The sequence below is a fragment of the Thunnus thynnus genome, chromosome 21, assembly GCF_963924715.1.
Source record: "Thunnus thynnus chromosome 21, fThuThy2.1, whole genome shotgun sequence".
NCBI classification, from domain to species: domain Eukaryota; kingdom Metazoa; phylum Chordata; class Actinopteri; order Scombriformes; family Scombridae; genus Thunnus; species Thunnus thynnus.
Genome location: NC_089537.1, coordinates 19,908,689 through 19,928,934, shown reverse-complemented (window position 1 = coordinate 19,928,934; position 20,246 = coordinate 19,908,689). Strand labels below are relative to the sequence as shown.

At 41.2% G+C, this 20,246-nt stretch overlaps 1 protein-coding gene across 2 annotated transcripts in view; it reads right to left on the bottom strand.

Annotated features, from left to right (window-relative positions):
* Positions 1–20,246, bottom strand: part of LOC137172886 (uncharacterized) — a 68,293-nt gene that overhangs the window by 8,959 nt on the left and 39,088 nt on the right. For both annotated transcript variants that reach the window (XM_067577470.1, XM_067577471.1), the window contains exons 4-5: positions 6,683–6,804; positions 2,160–2,249 (exon numbers count right to left, since the gene is read on the bottom strand). In XM_067577470.1, the coding sequence (XP_067433571.1) occupies positions 2,160–2,249; positions 6,683–6,804 (212 nt within the window). The remainder of the gene's footprint in view (positions 1–2,159; positions 2,250–6,682; positions 6,805–20,246) is intronic.

Below are 20,246 nucleotides of genomic sequence, written 5' to 3'. Positions count from 1 at the left end.
GTTGTCAAGGCCTTTAAGGCAAACTGTGTGACTTAAAAACAAGCAATAGCTCCTTTGCAGGAGTTGAACATGTGGGAAAGGCTGAGGGAATGTTTCGATGACAGTCTCTGAAATATAACATGATGATCTGTGAGTAGTTAGAAGGTTTTCATTGTTTTATGTATTTGCAAAGAAAGAATGTTTACTGTCAACTGCACATTTATTTTAAGGTTGTACATAAAGAGCAGTATGTCCTTAAAGTCACCTGTACAATATTTTGGCTCTTAGCTCTCACTCACTGCTGACAGCATTGACTAGTACAGAGACAACTACATAAGTTGAACTTTCAAGTTAGCCTTGTGTATAGATAAACAATGATTTTTTTGCCTATGGTGATCATCCATCACTTCATTACACGAGATGCTTTGGCTGCTTTGCATACTGGGATGTTTTGACACACATGCCTGTTGCCTGTCAGTATCTTATTTCTTTCTATTGAGATTTCAGATTTTTTTTGCATTTGTCATTTAAAATTATTGATATGCATTGATTGGTCTTAGGAATGGGTTGTTATGACTGCAGAAAAATCTCAAAATTGGCTTGGGAATGTCTTATATACCGTCATCGGCTGGCATGCAAAAAAAAGCACCTGTTGTGGTTGAATTGGTCTGAGTTTATGAATTTGAATTTTATCAAGACCTTATCTTTGTTTACATCTGACATTGTACCAGACAGCATGAAATCTGACAGTTTTCTTTCAAAAAGTTCATTTGTTTCTAATTTGAATAAAAACAACAATATTTGTCTATTTTGTTGTTGTTATAAACTAAAAGGTTATTAAAGTTGTTCATGGAGCTGCAAACAAACATGCATACACATATTTTATGCACCTTACGGTTTTAATTTTCTTTGTCTGTCTCTATTGGCTCCCATGCCACCTTGAACACACACACACACACACACACATACACACACACACACTGTGGCAAGATCTTTCAGTCCGCTTTGGTTTTCATGTCGATTTCATGGCGCTGGGTTATTGCCCCCCGTCTGCTTGCAAGCCAAGTGAGAGCACTGTTGCAGAAGAATTTCTACCCCAAAGTGTTGGTGTGTGTGTGTGTGTAAGCAGACATGAGGGCAAAGGAGAGATTTTAACAGTGAAAAGCACTTTATTCATGGTTTTTGAAGGAGAAGGATGATTTCAGCATCGCAGGACAGGCGAGGCCGTGTTGATATCATCCATAATTAATGACCGACTGGATATAGCTGCCGGAGAGGGAGGAAGTTAAACCGTTGGTGACTTATCACTGCCCACACACACATTCAGACACCCGCAGGGTGTATCTTGGGGTGAAACAGAGGTCTTCACCTTTCTGTGGCCTCTTAGCTGTGAGTTAGTTGGTTCACTCTGCCAGCAGAGAGACTTTATGAAGAGAAAGGAATGGATGGAAGAGAACGTAAAGGACTGACTGACTGATGAAAAATGGTGAACGAGCTGAGTAATGGCAGAGATCAGATCCTTCTCTGACACTTGTTGAACAGGCTATGTGAGAGGCTTTATTTATTAGCTTGTATGTGATAAAAATATATTCATAAGTGTCTTTCACCATCAATATATTGGGATACATTTTTCTACTTTCTTGCTGAGTGTTAGGTAAGAATATGGATATCACTCTAAAGTTTTTACACTAAATAAGTACAGTAGCTGGAAACTTAGCTTAGCTCAGCAGAAAGACTGAAAACAGGGAGAAAGAGCTAGCCTTGCTATGTCCAAAGGTAACAAAATCTGCCAACCAGCACCTGTAAAGCTCAATAATTTACATTTTATATCTCTGTCTCCAATAGTTGGAAACCAGGTAGTTAATGGTCCCAGCCAAGAAATAGTATGGCACATAACCCTCCTGTAAAACTTAAGTTTTGTAAGAAAGAACCTTGAACATATTAATGACACAAGACCCCAACCACAAATTGATGAATATTATCATTCTTTCTTTCACCTCCTTTTTCAGAAAACATAATGTGGCTTGAAAGCTGCCTCTGCCTACTAGTCTGTAAGGCATTAAACACTGATGCTCTCGTAGAAAACAAAATCCTTCCCAGTACATCTGTTGATGCTACATTTATTATGTGTTACTTACAGTAATTGTACAGCTAAAGTATCACTGAAAGGTTCAACCCACCTGATGAAATCCAAGATAGTCCACAATGGTTGAGGAGGCATAGAAGACCATCCCATCGCTGCTCACCACCAAGGCGAATCCTGTCAGAGACTACACACACACACACACACACACACACAGACACATAGAGAAATAAGTGGTGACTCAGAGGAACTCATGCAGCAAATAAACTCAAGTGCAACAAATACGTAATTGGCAAACAAACATTTTATCTGTGCCATCTTTGCAAAGCTAAATTTAGAAGCCATTAGTCATATTTTTCATGCACCCAGCAGTGACACAGTGCAACAGAGTCAAATGGTTTTATTTGCTACCCAACTGTGGTTACAGTCATTATTGTACAATTATTTTTTAAGCCAGAGACAAAACGCAGCCAGGATTTGACGCCAGCCAGACGTTTTATAGCAAAATGTTCAATTTATATCATTCTTTCCATAATTCTCAGAACAGCAAATAACAGTAAAAATGGAACAAAAGATATAATAATACAACACTGGAGGAGGAATGAAATACAGATGGTTATGGAACTGAGTGGGCCAAATAAAACTTGCTGATTTCTAAACGCAAAATATTGCTTTTGAAAGACTTTTTAAAAAGCTGCTAGAATTTAGATTAACTGTATTTTTAAAGCAGTTAATTTGAAGATGATATACAGTACACACCCAAAGAGATGTAATGACTCAGTTATGTATTTTCAGTCTGAAACCCTGATAGCTAAGTCTGTTTGATTGGTAACATGCTTTGATTTGTGATACCAAACACATGGATTAAAAGCAGATAAACTCCAGACACAAACACAGTCTCGTTCCCACTTTCCCTCTTTACACACGCCCGTGCACACAAGGGGAAATAATGTGTTTGGCTAACACCGCTTACAGAGACAAGTGTTGATTAAAACGAAATTTTTTAAATAAATATACAGCAGTCAAATGAGGAGGGACGCACAGATGGAGTGGGAAGCAAGAGTGTGAGAGAAAAATGCAGAGGAGGGAGAAGAAAGTACAGGAAGTAGATGTGGACTCGTAGTGTGTGTGTGTGGGTGTGTGTTTTCGCACACAGCTGTGATAGTGTGACAACTGCAAGGCTACTTGATTTGCGTGACTGCTGCTGCCAGAGTCTGTCACCTTTATTTTACTGCGAGACTACGCAGGTCTTCCCTTGTGTGCGTGTATGTGTGTGTGTGTTTTACGTGGTATTTATCCCTGTGGCCTCTAAATTCACACTCATGCACTCATTCACATACTCACTTTGAGTCACAGTGTGATAGAAAAATATCGAGACAATATACGCAAGACATATGAAAGTATGACGGGGCGGGGGGAGCAGAGATAGGAAGCTGACGCAGGTTCTCGGTGGTGTAGAGGCAGATGTTGTTTGACAAGTTTAACTGGCGAACGTTCATGACATCAAGGGGGAGGATGACCCCCTCCCCTGACATACACACACACACACACACACACACACACACACAGCTTTCTCCTGCAAGCACTCAAAAGTAAAAAATGACAAGTAATACAAAGGGCCACTTTCTGATTTTGAACCTGACTCAGCGCTTACTGAGCTAGAGCTGGACAGTGAGCCTGTCACACTGAAACCAACAGCACCTTCTAGACCACTCTGGACCACTCTGAAGCTTCTGTAATTGCGATAAGGTGATGTGTGATCTATATAGATTCACTGCTGATGAAAGCATTCTATTGGTCACTTGGGGCTGCAAAACATCTGGTAACAGCATGCTAGAGCCAAATCTAATATAGTTATAAAAACAGTGGAGTTTGTCCAAAACGTCTGGTTTTAAGACCAGGAATTTAACAATCTGGGATATGTATCGAAAGAATGTGAGGTGTTGAGGCGTTGTAGCTTGTCCAATTAAAACATCTTAGTATATAATTCATTCATATAGTGTACTAAACATGTACATTCAGTTATAGGGGATGTTTTCACCAAGCATATGAAAGCTTGTAGCATAGTAAGCTTCGTCTGAAACTCTTATAAATGACTCAGTGATGTGGGAGTTTTGAGGGAACCTGACCAAAAAACGAACATGACATATATATACTGGAATGGGATGTTGCCTATAAGGCTGTAAAAAGGCCAAAATTTACATGTTGGGTTCATTTAGGTTTATTTAGCCAGTTCACCTTCCTCTATTCCTCTTCCAAGTCATTGAAATGCCACAATAAATTTCTGCAACCCATTTTCTTCACTCATTTTTCTTCACTTTTGACATTTTTATTCTTCTGGAACAAATAGGCCTCGGACTTGTGACCCAAAAGGTTGTGTGCAGGCAAAAACAGTATATTTTCTGCGTTGATTTCTTTACAGTAATTGGCTTTCCAAAACGGAATGTCTGGCAAATATATTATTTTCATTACGGGAACATGTTGGAATAAGACATTTACATTTATTTCACAGAAATTTAAAGGAAAACAACCTATACAACTACATCAGAGAAAGAAAGAAAGACGGAAAGAGAGAAAGAAAGAAAGAAAGCAAGCAAGAAAGAAAGAAAGAAAGAGAGAAAAAAGGAAAGAAAAAAAGAAAGAAAGAAAGAAAGCCTGTATTGATACTGCTGCACTCTGCTGCATGCTGTTTTTGCATGTTTTCTCCATTCACATTTCCCTCAGTTCCTCACATACTGAAGCCTTTAGGTAATGGAAACAGGCACCTGCTGCTGGCCCGCTCCGCCACATATCTGCAACTACAACGCCCCCGGCTCCCATAACCGCCCCTGGGAGAATAAAAGCTTTGACTTTAGAGGCGCTTTGCACGCAGAGCCCAAAATAAAATATATTTTCACTGGATTTGGAGGCAAGGGAGGGGAAAAGAGGAGGTGGTGGGATGGCGGCGGTAGGGCAGCCTTTTCTCATTGTTTCGACAGAGTTTCTTCGCTTTTCCTGCTGCCTAGCTGTCAGAGTGAGATGAAAGCAGTGATGATGAGGTCATGACAAACACGGAGACCTTCTGCCACCAGGAACACACCCACATCCCTCACACACACATACTAGAACAATATAGGAATTCTCATATATATAGAGAGATGTTTTGAAGAATGTTGCAGCCGCAGTGAGGTTCAACTTCCAGTATTATTGGTTTCATTAGTCACACATAAAAAAACACACTGGATAATACACACACACACACAGACTCGCACAAGCATGTGTAAATGTACCTGTCAAACACACATATCACATACACACATACCATAAATCACACATGCAATCCCACCAAACACACAGACACAAACACTCTTTCACACACACACACACACACACACACACACAGAGTCATCTCCTCCCTCTCTTGGGATCCCATCACCATAACAACTAATGCACAGTTTGCTGTGAGGCCCCAGTGCGGTGCTGGTTGAGTCACGCAACGGGAGGCAGCACATCACTACGGTCAATCTAGCCTTTTATTTACCATCCCATTGAGACAACCTAACACGTTAACAGAAGCATCAGTGGATCAGCCCGCCTCTGTGTGTGTGTGTGTGTGTGTGTGTGTGCTCGCAGTTGTTGGCCCGTGATCAGTGTCATAATTTGCTGTTTGACAGATAGCCATTAGGATATTGAGTTTGTAACAGTGATCTGATGCCCTGGCAATTCCCATGTAGCGTGCTGCTGTAACTGTCTGCTCTGCCTTCAAAGGAAGCATTTGCCTTTTTAGGAATTCAAACATAGCTTCACGAGGTTTTATGTAAAATCTATTCAAAATATGCAAATATGTGCGTGTGTGTGTTATTGGTCACTGCCAAGTACAACGAGATGTCCTGATATCATGTACTTGTTCTAAGTCGATAAGTGATTATATGCACTTATAATTAATCTGTAGTTACAATCTTGATTCAAGGCCCGCTCAAAAGGTCTGAGGTCAACTGACAAAAAACAGATCTTCTATTTGCCCTGATTACTGTTGACAGTCTTGGTGTGTTCTTCTCACTCTCTTCTGCTCACTTTCACACACGACCACATGTATTCAGACAGAGAGGCACTCATACAGACACACACACACACACACCACACACACCACACACACACTCCACCGGCTGCTCAAGCCGCCAGCGTGTGTGAGTCCCCACCTCCTTCATCAGCTCTGACACTCCCGTCTCACCCTGATGTCACGCAACACCACAACTCTGCAAAAGAGGTCGGGGCAAAGGGCGAAGGGCACACACGCATACACACACACAAAAAAAAGCCTCCCTCCCCACCCCCCCCTCCCCAATTCACACTCACTCAGACACAAATTGTCTCCTGAATGGCGCGTATGAAAGCTTGCGAGCGTTTCATTAACAGTGATGTGCAGGAAGCAGGAACGTTCAACCGAAAAGAGTACGACTTAACAGAACTCTTTTGAAATTATATATTTAAGCCCTGATTTTAAGAACTCTAAGTGTCCAATTTCATACCGATTTCAACTGATGTAAACCATCATATCAACATCTAGTTGAAATATTTCACTAATCAGGGAGATTCACACACACAGAATCACTAACAGACAACAGCTATGTGGGTTCTTACCTCCAGGAGGAGGCTGCTTTCATTAACGCCCGTGCCCAGTGGAAGGCTCTCTTTCCTGGGTTCAGGGTTAGAGGATGCGGTGCTGATGATGTGCTTCCTGGAGATCTTGGTGTCTTGGTTCCCTATAATAAAACAAAGAAAAAGAAAAAAAGTAAACAGGCTGGTACAAGAAGATTAACTCATGTTAACACAATATACTGGTAGCAGACAGCGGGTTTGAGGATGTAAGCAAATGAGGAAAAAACACCTTGTTGGTGTCAGTCAGTGAACAGATCAAAATGAAAACATATTCAAGTTCTGGAAAGTAAAATCACATCACATCGGTCAACTTCTTGACTTAAATATATTGCGCTGAGGCTCAGCGAGAGCTGTGTCAACACAGAGAAAAAGTAAAGAATGATAACAATAATGATCATGTTTTCCAAAGTACGTTTGGCAGTTCTCCGACAACCCCTGTGATATGGCAGTGAGAGAGTTGGACCAGCTCTCACACATGTGGCGAACACATTAACTATATCAGGCAAACAGTCTCCTTTTGCACTGCACTAACTGCACTAATGCCAGGTATTAGTGTGCGGTGGGCCTGTCGAACAAGACAAAACAGTGGAGGATTTCATGACTTTACAGGATTCCTCTCACACGATATAGCCACATGCACATGCAAAGCTGACTGATATAGAGCGAGATAGTGGGCAGCGTCTAGTGCATTTAGGAAATCTGATAAGTGGCATGAAGGGAAAAATATATATTTATTCATTTTTATTAAATCTAGCAAAAAGTTTAGCCTATAAATCATACAATCTGCTGATGAAATGAGGTAATTTGTCATATTTCTACTGAAAACCATCATGTTTAAAAGATTCCCTGAATAAAGTGTCATACAAGTAAAACTGCATTTAAAAAAAGTAATTTTAGGCATTTTCAAGAGTTTTTATTTGATTTAAACAACATTTTAAAACAAAATAGGGGATTATCTGTTGAAATTGTGTGAGAAATGTCCTTGAGCAAGCAGTGAAGGCTTTCAGTGCTCTTGTTGAGCCTGACCTCTGACCTCTTTGTGGAGGGCGACAACACAAAAGAAAATTTCCCCTACTGATCTTAAAGTGGGGTCCTGTGAGGGCTCCTTATGGAAGAGCTGAAGAATACTTCATTTTGCTATATTTCAATCAGCCAGAAATGAGACGAATAATGTCAAAAAAGAATCTGTCATCTTTACACACAGGTTGTGCTGCTTCACTCTCCTGCTCTTCTGTTCTATCTGATATTTATAAAGCAGAAATACCTTTGAAAGCTATAAAAATATCACAAATAAGTCACACTCCATCGACCGCTGCACATATGCTACATTCTCTCCCCTGTAGATAGAGTAAAAGGCCCACCTACTACCACGAGTGTTTGTACATGCAATTAGCCTATACAACTGTGGCGTGCATAACTGTCACATGTGCATTGGTGACGTGTGTGTTGCGTGTTGGAGGCATGTTTGCGTGTTTCTCTTATGGGTGTGCTGTCAGGGGGCATGTGGCTCACTCTAAGAGATCAGCCCTTCGCTCCGGTACTCATTGTAGCAGGCGCAGATTAGTCACGCAACACACACACCACAGCCTCATTATGAAAAACTATCTAAGTATATGTATCTTCCAATGCTTGGTATTGACCCCACCCCCAACGGATAACCCCATTACAGCTTCTATTCCTCCCCCTTTAACCTTCTACCATCTCCTTCTCCTGTCCTCCTGTTCGTCCCCCCCCCCCTCCCCTCCCCCTCCCACCCCCCATTCATCCACCCTTCCTCTACCCTCCTCCTCCTCCTCATCTCTCCACCCTTTCTTTGTTCAACTCAGCATCGCAGGCAATCGACAACCTGATTTCGTGATGCTGGAAGAGTTTCCCTTCTCTTAATTCCTTTCTGAAGCACGCAAAGCTAATGGGTTTTTTTTTTTCTTTTGATCCATACATTTTGTCTGGATTAATTTTTTTTTAAACCATTTATTCCCCCAGTTGCAACAGTGGGCTTATTCAATCTACCAGTGAAAATATAGGCCATAATGTGCGTCTCAGCCGCTGAAAAACAGGTTAAACGCTGATGAGCGAACTGCACGGCAGCTTCATGAACTCATATACGCCTGTAATAATGTTAAGTATTTTGTCACCACCTCCGCTAGGTGCGAACACATACAAACAAACAGACTCAGACAGCCACGCACACACACAAACACACACAAACACACACACACAAAACCATGCTCTTCAATCACCGCATTATCATCCAACCAGTGGAAACCATTGCAGGGGGAAATGAATCTAATAAGCTTCTTTATTTTCCTCCTTCAACGCCTCATGTATTTTTGTTTTCTCTCTTACGGCAGCTTTTGGAGAGGATGCGGCGTCAGGAAAGACAAACACACGGGATGATTAATTATCGGCACCGGCACTTCCTCTGCCAACAATACAGGCTTTATTCGCCACCGCTCCTGTCTTGAGGTTTGCTTTTCTTTGCCTCTATTTTCTCCTTCTCTGGTCTAAAAAGGAAAACAGAGTAGGTAATGGTGAGGCGTTTATGTGCTCTGAGTGAGGACAGCGTGTTAAGTAAAAAGTGACAAGTAGCGGGATGTAGATGCTGCCAAAGGGTGAGGCTGAAAGTCTAGCTCCTTCAGTCGGCCTGGTCTGTCTTTCCACTTCCACTGAGTACACAAAGTAATAAGACCACCCACCAAATTATTAGGCTCAATTTAAGTCACAATTGTCGCAGGAGTGGAGAGCTCATTAGGATGACTCAGAAACCTAACAGATGCATGATTGCCCCACTGTAGTCAGAGAACACCCTGGGTGAGCCTCTAATGTCAAATGTTTGATTTGTTGAAATGAAAAGATAATCTGATATTATGAAAGAGAACTTGATGGAAGGAGATTAGAAGTGAGAAAAGATCTCAAGAGGCTGGTTGTAAAGTGCCAAGACATGAACACATAAGAGAAAGAGGAGTGTGTGAGTGTGTGAGTGTGAGAGAGAGAGAGTTATCAGGTATTAATTTCTGCAGCCTCTAGGGGGTGAGATGAGTTTAGCCATGTAGCATACGGATGTGTGCAGCACAGTCTGGCTGTGTTTGTGTCTGCTTTCAACACCCCACTCCTCAAAAACCACTTCCTCTACACACTCCCAATAACAGCCAAAAAAAAAAAGAAAATATGACAAGAAACCAGCCAAGAAAAAGAAGCAACTGTCCTTAAGGGAGGGGTGAAAGAGGGGGAGAAATGTCTCTGTGGGCCCACAGTGTCACTGACATGCTGTTATTCTGGAGATAATGGAGATAAAACACAATGAGATGTCTCGCAAATAATGAAAAATGCAGGGATGAATATTTGAGTACAACTCTATACATTAGAGGAGATTCGGAAAATGGCATGGCATGACATTACATCGGGGAGTGCTGAAGAGTGTTACATGACTCTAAGTTGTGGCGCCGGCGTTCTATTCATGAGTAGAGTAGAGAGTAGCATGCATTTTGAACTGTACGGTAGATATTACTCCGGGTCCATTCTTTAGCTCATGCTCCTATCCAGAGCAATGTGCAGTGAGCAGGAGAAAAGTGTTCATACATGGCTGCTCAGAGACACAACACCAGCTGCTGCACGGTTTTAACCTAGGACCTTCCAGCCTGCATGCTACAGTGCCCCAAATCAAGTCAAACAGGTGGTTATTGCTGCAATGTTTCATTACTTAAACATCCACCAGTTTAAAGTCAAACTTAAACTTAGATATTATATGGAGACATGTGAAAATCCTCAACTCTCTGACAGTGACATTAAATTCCACAAACGTGGGAATGACACTCAAACACATCCATGTTATCTATTTGTGTTCATGCCGTCCGCCACTCTGATCTCAGCAGCGTGGGTGCCACCTTTTGGCAGCCAATCTTCATCCGTGTGTTTGTCTTGTAAAGAAGAGCTCTGGACCTGAACATGCGAGCGCTGTGCAGCGCAGCAGTCCCTCCCCTCCCACAAGGCTTGCGTGAGTAGAGAAAACTGTGTGTGTGTGTGTGCATCTGTGTGTGTTGAGGTTGGGTTGGCTTACAGCCACCTCCTTTGCCTATTCCCGCCCCCTTCCCTCAGCGCTCTTCTTCTCTGTCTCTCTGTCTCTCTCTCTCTCCGCAGGCACAGGAAATCCACAGCGGAGAGAGCAACACCAACAGAGAGAGAGAGAGAGGGAGGGAGAGAAAGAGAGAAGCTGGCTGATCAAGGGCTGGTTGTCACGCGAGCGAGCCGTCTGTCAATCTCCCCCCCCTTCCTGCTGACAGGGTGCTGGCAGCCGGCCAAGGCCTTGCGTGCAAGCCGGCGAGCCACATTAGCCCATAAAGAATTTCATAATAGCAACAGCTGTTAAATATTGATGACTGCTGGCAAGCGCTCAATGGTGCTCCGCAAAAAGGTTAAGCCTGCACTGTAATGGAAGCTAATACTTCATTTTGCCACAGATCAAATGTCCGGATCTCGCCCTGTCCAAATCCAACCCTTACTATTTCAACTTTTTTCTTGTTTTTGCAATGTGGCTTCAAATGGAAGGATGGCAGGCAAAGAAAAAAAAGATTCACTCAAAGAAAGTTTTTGGCATTTTCATAATTTTCTGAAGACAAACAGGAGCAGAGTTTTCCATTTAATTTTGCCCCAGTTTTTGGAACTGCTTAGCTATATGTATATGTATAATGATTCGACCTTCAATCATCCTGGACAGCAATATTAACACTGGATTGAGGTTTATAATCTTTCTGATATTGTTTTGGCTGGGAGTGTTTTGTTTCCACTGTGACATACGGTATACGATTACATTAGAAGGAATAGACTGCCAGGATTAAGAGCAATTCCCTTTGTCTGTTAACAAAACAACATCCACAAAAAAGTACTTTTCTTGGAGGCAGGTTAGGAATCACAAATACTCATCTTTCAGATGAGATTATAATGCGAGTGAGTGATTTTGCGGGGAGCGTGTGTGTCTGCTAGGGGAAGCCTATCACTGAAGAGAGATTGAAATTGATTCCTGAATAGAAGCTAAACAAAGGTCTTTGTTGTGCATCTAGATACCAAAGTAAGGAGGAAGTTATATTATGACAAAGCAAATAGGATCACTCAGAATGGAGGTCGAGATGTATAGTCGATTGTTTCCACTTCTCTGTTTTGGTTGGAAAGCAGACATACCAATCACCATGTTGTACAGGAGTAATATGTCTCCACACAAGAGCCCTTAGGCAAAACAGACTTGTATGTATCTTGTATCTACAGCGTGTATACTGCTACTGTATGTGGCTTCACTACACATAAAACTGGCGCCATGTGTTCTCCACATACACACACACACACACACACTGAAGGACTATTATAGCAATCATAATATGAAAGTCATCTAATTGCCTCTATAAATAGACAACTTGACTTATTGTGGCGCACATGTTTTATGTGAGCATGATGTTGGTCTGCTGGGAATATTGGTTGTCTGATGAACCCGTTGAAAGAGTAACACACATGCAGAAGGGCTGTCTAAACACTCCTAAATTTGGCTTGTCAAGCCTTGGGAAAATTAACCACAACATAAGGCCAACGTGGTGCAATATTTATACAGACAATTAGAAAAGCTAACAGAATGCAAATGGATGGAGGCCCAAGGACAATGTGCTTGAGCGTGGAATGATGATGATGTGCTCTCCGTTTGCTCCACACTGACTGCATTCAGGCATGTGTTGCGTGAGATGAGCCACTTATTCAGGAAAAGCTTTTTTTTTTTTTTTATTTGACTGTACCCAAATGAATGCAACAGTGTTTTTTTTTCCTAATTGAAGACAACAAGACGCTTTCGTTTTCCTGCCGTTGCCGGGGATCTGACATGTTCCACCAGCACAAACGTCGACCCTGGCCCCCTCAGTCTGCTCAGCGGGGGGGGTGAATCCAGGATACAGAGTCCCTCATGAGTCACACATATCCCAGCGATATATCCCGCCCGGAGGCTAAATGACAACACGCTTGTACACACTTTGAAGCATGTGTATACGCAGTTGCAGAAACAAAAAACGCGCACATGCTGGAAATGCTTTCCGAATAAGTCGAGGGGAAACTCCATTGTTAGGCAGAGGCCCACTCTCTTCAGCTTGTCTCCTCTGACTCTATATTTATCTCAAACTTCCTCTGATAGGGTCCTTCAAATAGTGACATAATACTTTTCCCTGTGGGGCACCTCATTGTCCAGACTCATAAAGAAAACAATGGACTCACCCCTCTGCAGGGAGCTCACTTTCTATCCCACTCAACGCACAATTTTTTCTTAAATTATTAGCAAGAAGTGATACATTAATAATGCTAAAAAATGTATAAAACAATGGTTTACAAAGGAGAGGATTTTATATTGTATATGTGGTTAACGCTGGTGAAAATCTATTTTAAAGATGGAGGCCAACTAGTTGCTTTTAATATGCACATTTGAGATACACTGCATTAGACATCAGCCCCTGCATGCTTATATCTGTTTGCGTGGTTGCTCTATAAATAGCTTTTCCTTGGATTCCTGTTTTGATGAGGATGGCTGCGGGTTGTTGCTCTCTCAAGGAGTCAGTGGTTAATATGAGTTGCATTCAGGAACCCCACCTGGCCACAATAAAGCACAGGCTTTCTATTTCTGTACTCGCACAATCTCCGTTTTCACGAGCAGTCTGAGATTCAAGAGCTGTTTGTTGTGGCGGGGCTCGAACTTAACATACAGTGTGTCCCCTTAAACTGTAAAGTGCATGTTTGTTAGTTGCTGTAAAGCCCATCTCGCTGATTTTGAGTTTAATAGGAGGTCATTTTGAAATGAAAACGTCTCAGGCTTTATAAACAAACAAGAAGCTTGGAAACAGATGTGACATGAGAGGTGAATTTAATGTTTTCCATTAATTAAACATGATTGAAAATGCAGGGAAAAAGAGAGGGATGAAGAGGATAAAAGTTGTTTTTGGTCTCGTATATGGTGAGTTATTTAGGTCCAGGACTCATTCCAAAGATACATCACATAAAGTACAGTAAATTCACTTAAACAGAATGTAGACTTGAACAAATGTCCTGTAGAGCACAGAACCATTGGCTCACAATATATATAGAATAAACAACCATAAAGTGTTTATTATGTAGCTCGTTCATGTCTCTCAGTCGTCCTGCACTATTTACTACTGTGGCTGAGTTTTTCATTAGAAAGAGCAACAGCACTTCTGGCTTTCCTGCTTATTCATACTGAAAAAGGAAATACTTGAGACAAGTCAAACAACTCAGGGAATAATTATTAGTTTTCTACCCCTGTGTTTCAGTCTCGCTGCATTCCTGCACGAGAGGGGAGGAGGGCAAAAGAAAGACAGAGAGGAGAGCGAAGGTTACAATGCCTCATGCACCTCCACTTTAGCACAATGCTGGTTTCTTGTATTGCGTGCCAGCTAGTGTCACTCACATTGTTCAAAATAACAGGGAGGGAGACACACAACAAGCCTTAGATCATCCCTCGCGTATGGTATTCTCCTCCCTGTCAAAAGCAGTCGTTGCCTGTTTTGTGGTCATTGTAAATAGAACGTTCAACAGGTTTTCTGGAAAAGAACCACACCTTTCATGAAAAGCTGATTTCAGCAGTGATCCCTTTAGCATTTTTTTCCCTCTCTATCCATACAGCCGCTCCATAACGAGAAGGTAATCTGTTAAAAAGATTATGGTGCCGTTTCGGCCCATTGAGGCAAATAATAATGGGCAGATGGTCCCTCGGGCTGAATCCATATGGGAGGGAAACTACACTAATGCTGCTGTAGCACGCAATGCTAATCAAATGCTAACCACTGCTTTACAACTTCAACAAGTAGTGTTGATTTGCTGCACTTTCAGGCATCTTTTTTGGGGGGGGGTTGAATTAAGTAAAAGTACAAAGTGGCTCATTAAATGTGCTAATGAGTAAAGTTATATTGAGTTAAATGAAGCCAGAGCACGCAATGCTAACCATGATAGCAGGGTGGATAAACTACAGTATAGAAGTACTTTACTAACTTTGCTGAAAGTCTACCAGAGCATAAATAAAAATGTATTAACATAAAGTTAATGTGTATACAATCTCTTGCAGAATCCACACCAAAACACTACACATACACACACGTAGAGTAGGCCCACCAATGTGTAATTAAATGGGTGTGAGGTGGTTAATGTGCCCAGGGTTGAGGAGGATCAAGTGATAGCCGTGATGCTGATCATGCTTTATGCATGAAAGCCATTAACTTGTCAGTCAGTAGACACTATCAGAGGTGTTATGTATCCGCTGCACTTGTGTGTGTGTATCCAGGACCAATCTGTGAGTCAGGTAATCGAGAGCAATAGCATGATGCAGTATTTAAGGTCTCTTTCTCTCCCCTTCTCTCTCAACATACAGCAATAAAAACATCATTTTTGTTAGAAAAAGTCATCTATCTGATCTCATATTTCAAAATTCTGGCAAACAAGTAACTGCATCACTGGATTGTGTTATTTAATGTCATGCTTTCCTTTACAGTTTCAAGGAAAACACTGAGACTGACTGACTGTCAAAGACAAACCCTGTTTGTATTTCAAGGCTTAACAGTTTCACTTTGATTTGATTTTATTTAACATCACCTGTCAGCTTCAGTTTAGCACGAGTGACTCATCTCCTGCAGTTCTCACCAACAATATCACACAACAATTTGGCCTCTGACAGAGCTAATTCATTAAGCGACACGCCAACCCAACAGTAATCTGATTATCTTTCTCCTAACACCTCGTCCCTGTATTGCAGGGTATTAGGCCGGGGCAGCAGGGGAACGCTGGATGCTTGCAGAAACATCCCAGAGGCATCTCAGCTACTTTTACATCCAAACCTCAAATATGATGTTGCCTGCAGAGTGTCCATGTTAGTGAAAAAAAACAATTTAAGAGTTTAGACATTGGCCAGATTGTTGCAAAAGTGAGGACAGATTTATAACCATGCACGGCAAAATAAATTGATATTTTATGTATCTCTAAAATAACAGGAAAATATCTGTTCTATTTTAAAATGAGGCAGATTACTTCAAAGAATTATTGTGAGTAGCAGTATGTTGTAAGATTCAAAATGTTTTTATGTGGATGTGTTTTCATATGTTTTCATCTGTTTCATAAAAGATTGTCTTAAAAATCCTATATCAGCTTTTAATATGATCCGGCTATAATATTTTGAATGGATTCAACAGCTTTAGTGTTGGAAACTGTTAAAACTTGCAATAAAAATCCATGTTACCATACCACAATCTAGTTTTCAGTGCAGAGTTTTAATGTCTCATGAGGGTTTAACTGGTCTTTCTGAGGCTTTCCCACCCTGATAAGAGCAAAACTTGGAATAAAGACACATCTTGGATAACTATGACTCAGTGGTCAAATTTGTAAGGTATTGAACACTAAGACAAGACAACAGGAACAGCAAAGCTCAGTCCAACAACAAATCTAACTGCTCTTCAAAATCCATAATAGTCGGACCCTGGTTGGTGTGAGTTTTGAGAGGACAGGTGAAAATAAGTGAGGTGATTAGAGGTGCACAGAGATGTCCTTTGTCAGGTCTGGACATATCGTGACTGTCCACTTCACATTCTCCCATCTGTGCCCCTTGCATGTCATCACAACACTCTAATCCAAGCCTGTTTATACTAACAGTGTTTGCTCCGATCACTTCATTTGGCACAGGGAGGGAGGACATATACCCCCTGTGTTATTGCCCAGCAGGCAATATGTGTGTGTGTGTGTGTGTGACGGAAGGATATAGGGGGTGGAGGGCTTGATGGGAAGTGATCGTGGGATCACGCAAGCTTGCTAAAAGAGGCAAAGTCAGGGGAGAGTCACGCATGGTAAGGCTTTGCTGTAGATGCCACTCAGTCACTACTCCACTTCCTGGCATCTGGTGTTAGCGTGATGTTATGAGTGTCTATATATGTATGTGTGTGTTATGTTTAATTCCCAACCAACTAAAGAGATTTTTTCAGAGTGTAAACAAACACCGACTTGTCAGCCCTCTCCAAACAGGCTGGCGCTCTGAATAGGAAGACTATTTTACTCACTATATGTACATGTAAAGCTGCCAACTGTAGCTCACTCGAATATTGAATACACTGCATGGAGGGAAGCTTCACCAATGCTGAGCGGGATGTGAGCCATACAAGGAAAATGAAAGAAAATATGAACTATCCTTTAAAGTGAGGACACTTTGAGTTCAGCTATTCTGGTGCAGATAGACATCCAAAGGTTTAAGTTTTATATTAAAGGGGCATTCCACCCATTTTACACTTGAAGGTAAGTTTACTTGGGATGGTCTAGTGGACACAGTTGTATCATGTCTTCTGTGGCTCTGAAGGAGCTTTGTCACGAAAATAACCCTAATGATGTCACAGTGATGTCATCAGGGTCTCAGCTTGGGTTTGCAGGCTAAATTTATACCAGAAAGCTTGTGTCACAACCCGGAGGTGTGGATTTGGAAAGATGTGGGTATATACTAGACGTGGAGGATCTAACAAAAAGGTGCATTATGGGAAATGTAGGATTCAGTGTCTGACTCATATTAAGGATTTAAAATTAGCATATCTTGGCCTCTGGTGAACACTAAATCACTTGAGTATCCCTTCAAATCCAAAGTAGTATCATTTGTCACTATAAGAACTGTAGATTTGTAAAGTATCATAAAAAGTCTCAACTTGACACTAGCTTTCTGGCCAATTTTATGCAATTCCTGTGTATATGAAAGAAGCTGTGGTCCAAACACCTTCTGTCATCACATAACCATTATTTACTGTAGCGATGCCCTCAACAAGCTACCTCTCTGGGTAGAGGTAGATTACTTAACACAATGTACTGCATGTGGAGGTGTTACTGTAGCAAGCTTTGCAAAAACTGGGGTAAGGTCAGTCATATGATACAGAGGAGTAGGGCTAAGGTTAGAAGTTAGGGAGGGATTTTAGTCAATGGAAATCTTGACAAAACTACAAAAAAATGTTTTCTGTGTGTGCATAAGTGTGCCCATATTTGCACTGTGTATTTGTGTTAATGGATTGGTCAGCCTTCATTTTTGCTCTTTGTGTGTGACTGTGGGTATGACACAGTAAATTGTTTGCGTGCATTTCTGTGTTTCAACATGGTGATGATCTCATCACCATGTGCTTAAATCTCCTTGTGTCCTAAAATGAGACTCTGCTTCTCACGGAAGTGAAGTTGGACGACGTGGTGTGTGTGTGTATGTGTGTGTGTGTGTGTGTGTGTCTGTCTGTCTGTAAGTGTATTTGGACCAGAAAAAAAGAGGGATTGTTTTGGACAGCTAGGCAGGGTACAGTAGGGCACAGCTGGGTCAACAGACAGAATCAAGTCTCTCCATTCACTGACCCAAAAGCTTCTGTGTCCCTGAATCACACACAGAGACACAAAACCTTAACTCTTTGTTTTACTGCCTTCAACTTAAGTCCAGTCTAAAATGCATTTTGACCATAGAGGGTCTTGAAGATGATTGCCAATATTTTGTGCAAACATATACATTATATTTGAAAATTAACATATTTTTGTCATGGTGGAAAAGCCTCTGAAACCACGTTTAGACCAATATAGGAAAATAAAACTCTCCATTGAAACGGAGTATGTTTATATTAACTTCTTTAAATGGTTGATAGCTGCAGGATGATGGCATGAGACTTTGTAGAAATCTGCAGATGGTGAAGAACAACACTGCAATGTTAAGGCAAGGCATAAATGTGGAAAACATTTCAGGGGAAATATTGCAGGCTAATTTGATTCATGTAAATAGTAGGTAACATCCAGTCATTATATAATTTGATTTGTTGGGATTTATATTACTTAAAAAGGCATCTAAACCCTGGCTGAAATGATGAGATGAGATCATGTGCATCTGATATTTGTTTTCATGCTGGAGATAGAATTGTAATCAAACAGAGATGCATGCGTGTATCTGTCAAAGTCTTCAAAACCAACAGCGGTTAGAGCACAGAGTCCTGACATGACTCCTGGAAGTTTTGTATTTCGAAGCTATTCAGTTTAACTATCAAGGGGATACTCAAGATCAAGGTTCAGAAAGTCTTTCAAATGGAAAGAATAAGTGGTGAACAAGAGGGCGTAATGTACGGCACACTTCGCAAACAACCCTCGCAATTATCGCCTCCATACTAATGAATCTCACAAAACACCCTGTGTCAGTAAACCACCATTTGGGCTCAGAAGCATATAAACTTGTATTTCAGCTCTTTGGTGGAGCCCTACAGCTGAGACCTGCGGGCAACTCCGCTGGACCAGGGCCCACATCTGCCTATCTGTAACTCACTCCATTTTAAGGATTACTGTAAACACGCTTCTCTGTGGCTGTAAGGGTCAAAGAAATTCCCTTCAAACTCTAGAAAACCCATTTTATAGCAAAGTGACACGAAAATATAATTAAGGCTGTTTATCTTTGCTCCAGATGAGGTACAACTTTGGAAATACATGTTTATCACAGTCCTTCTGTTCCTATGTCATCCATAAACATAATACACATAAACATAAACATAACAAATTCTTACTTAAGTTGCAGTTGCACACTAATTGTGGTATCTACTTCAAACGTCTACTTCTCGATTTGCCTTACTCTTATCTACAGTATCTATTCTCTGATGTTGCAATGGCCCAATTTCCTACCAAAATCATCAGTTTCATCTACTCAAATCTAACTGTGGTGGTGGGTGACATGTGAGATGGCAGAATTTACAAGACAAAATGCTCTTAAAACACACTGAAGTCTTGTGGTTTGAAACCCAGACTCAGAAGCTGAAGTAGCTGCTTTGTCCGTTGAGAGCTCCAAAGTCAACTTCAGTATTATGGCTTGGTTTAACCATGAATATTTAGCTTAGCTTGAAACTTCATAAATCACATATTATAAGTCCCCATTCTTGCTGAGATAAATCTTTAAATAAAAAAGGGATTTTAAAAAGAATTGAGGATCAGTAATATATATTTTTTCCGATATAAACACAGCATGTGATTTCCAGGCTAGGAAAACCGCAACTGAGACACCTCAAACCAAACATGTCCAAGGTAGAAGTGAAGAACATGTGTTTCCAAAGCAGTTTATCTGGAGCTGCACTGTGCTGTGCTGTATGTCACCATGCAAGCGAGCTCTCCTATTTTCTGCTTGCAGCTGACGTGAATATGAGCAGGACCACAGGAATTCCTAAGCAATAGTTTCAGGATGTCTCCAGGGTAAGAGCAATATCTCTGATTTTGGAAAGTATTAGCAGCCTAAAACACTGTGGTGTCACTGTGATCAACTCACGCGAGGCCATGCATGTCTTCCGCCCAGTCTAGGACATTGTACGTAATGGCTTGTTTTCTGTTTTACTCATCAGCTCTGTTATAAAATCTGGTAGGGTGATTTTCCACGATTGTCAGGTGAATAGACTGGACAATTACCAGGACTGGGTTGATATATTGATTTACTGATACTTGAGTATGAAGTATTTGAGTGGATTCTAATATGGCATGAAGTGTCATTTTTATGGTTTTC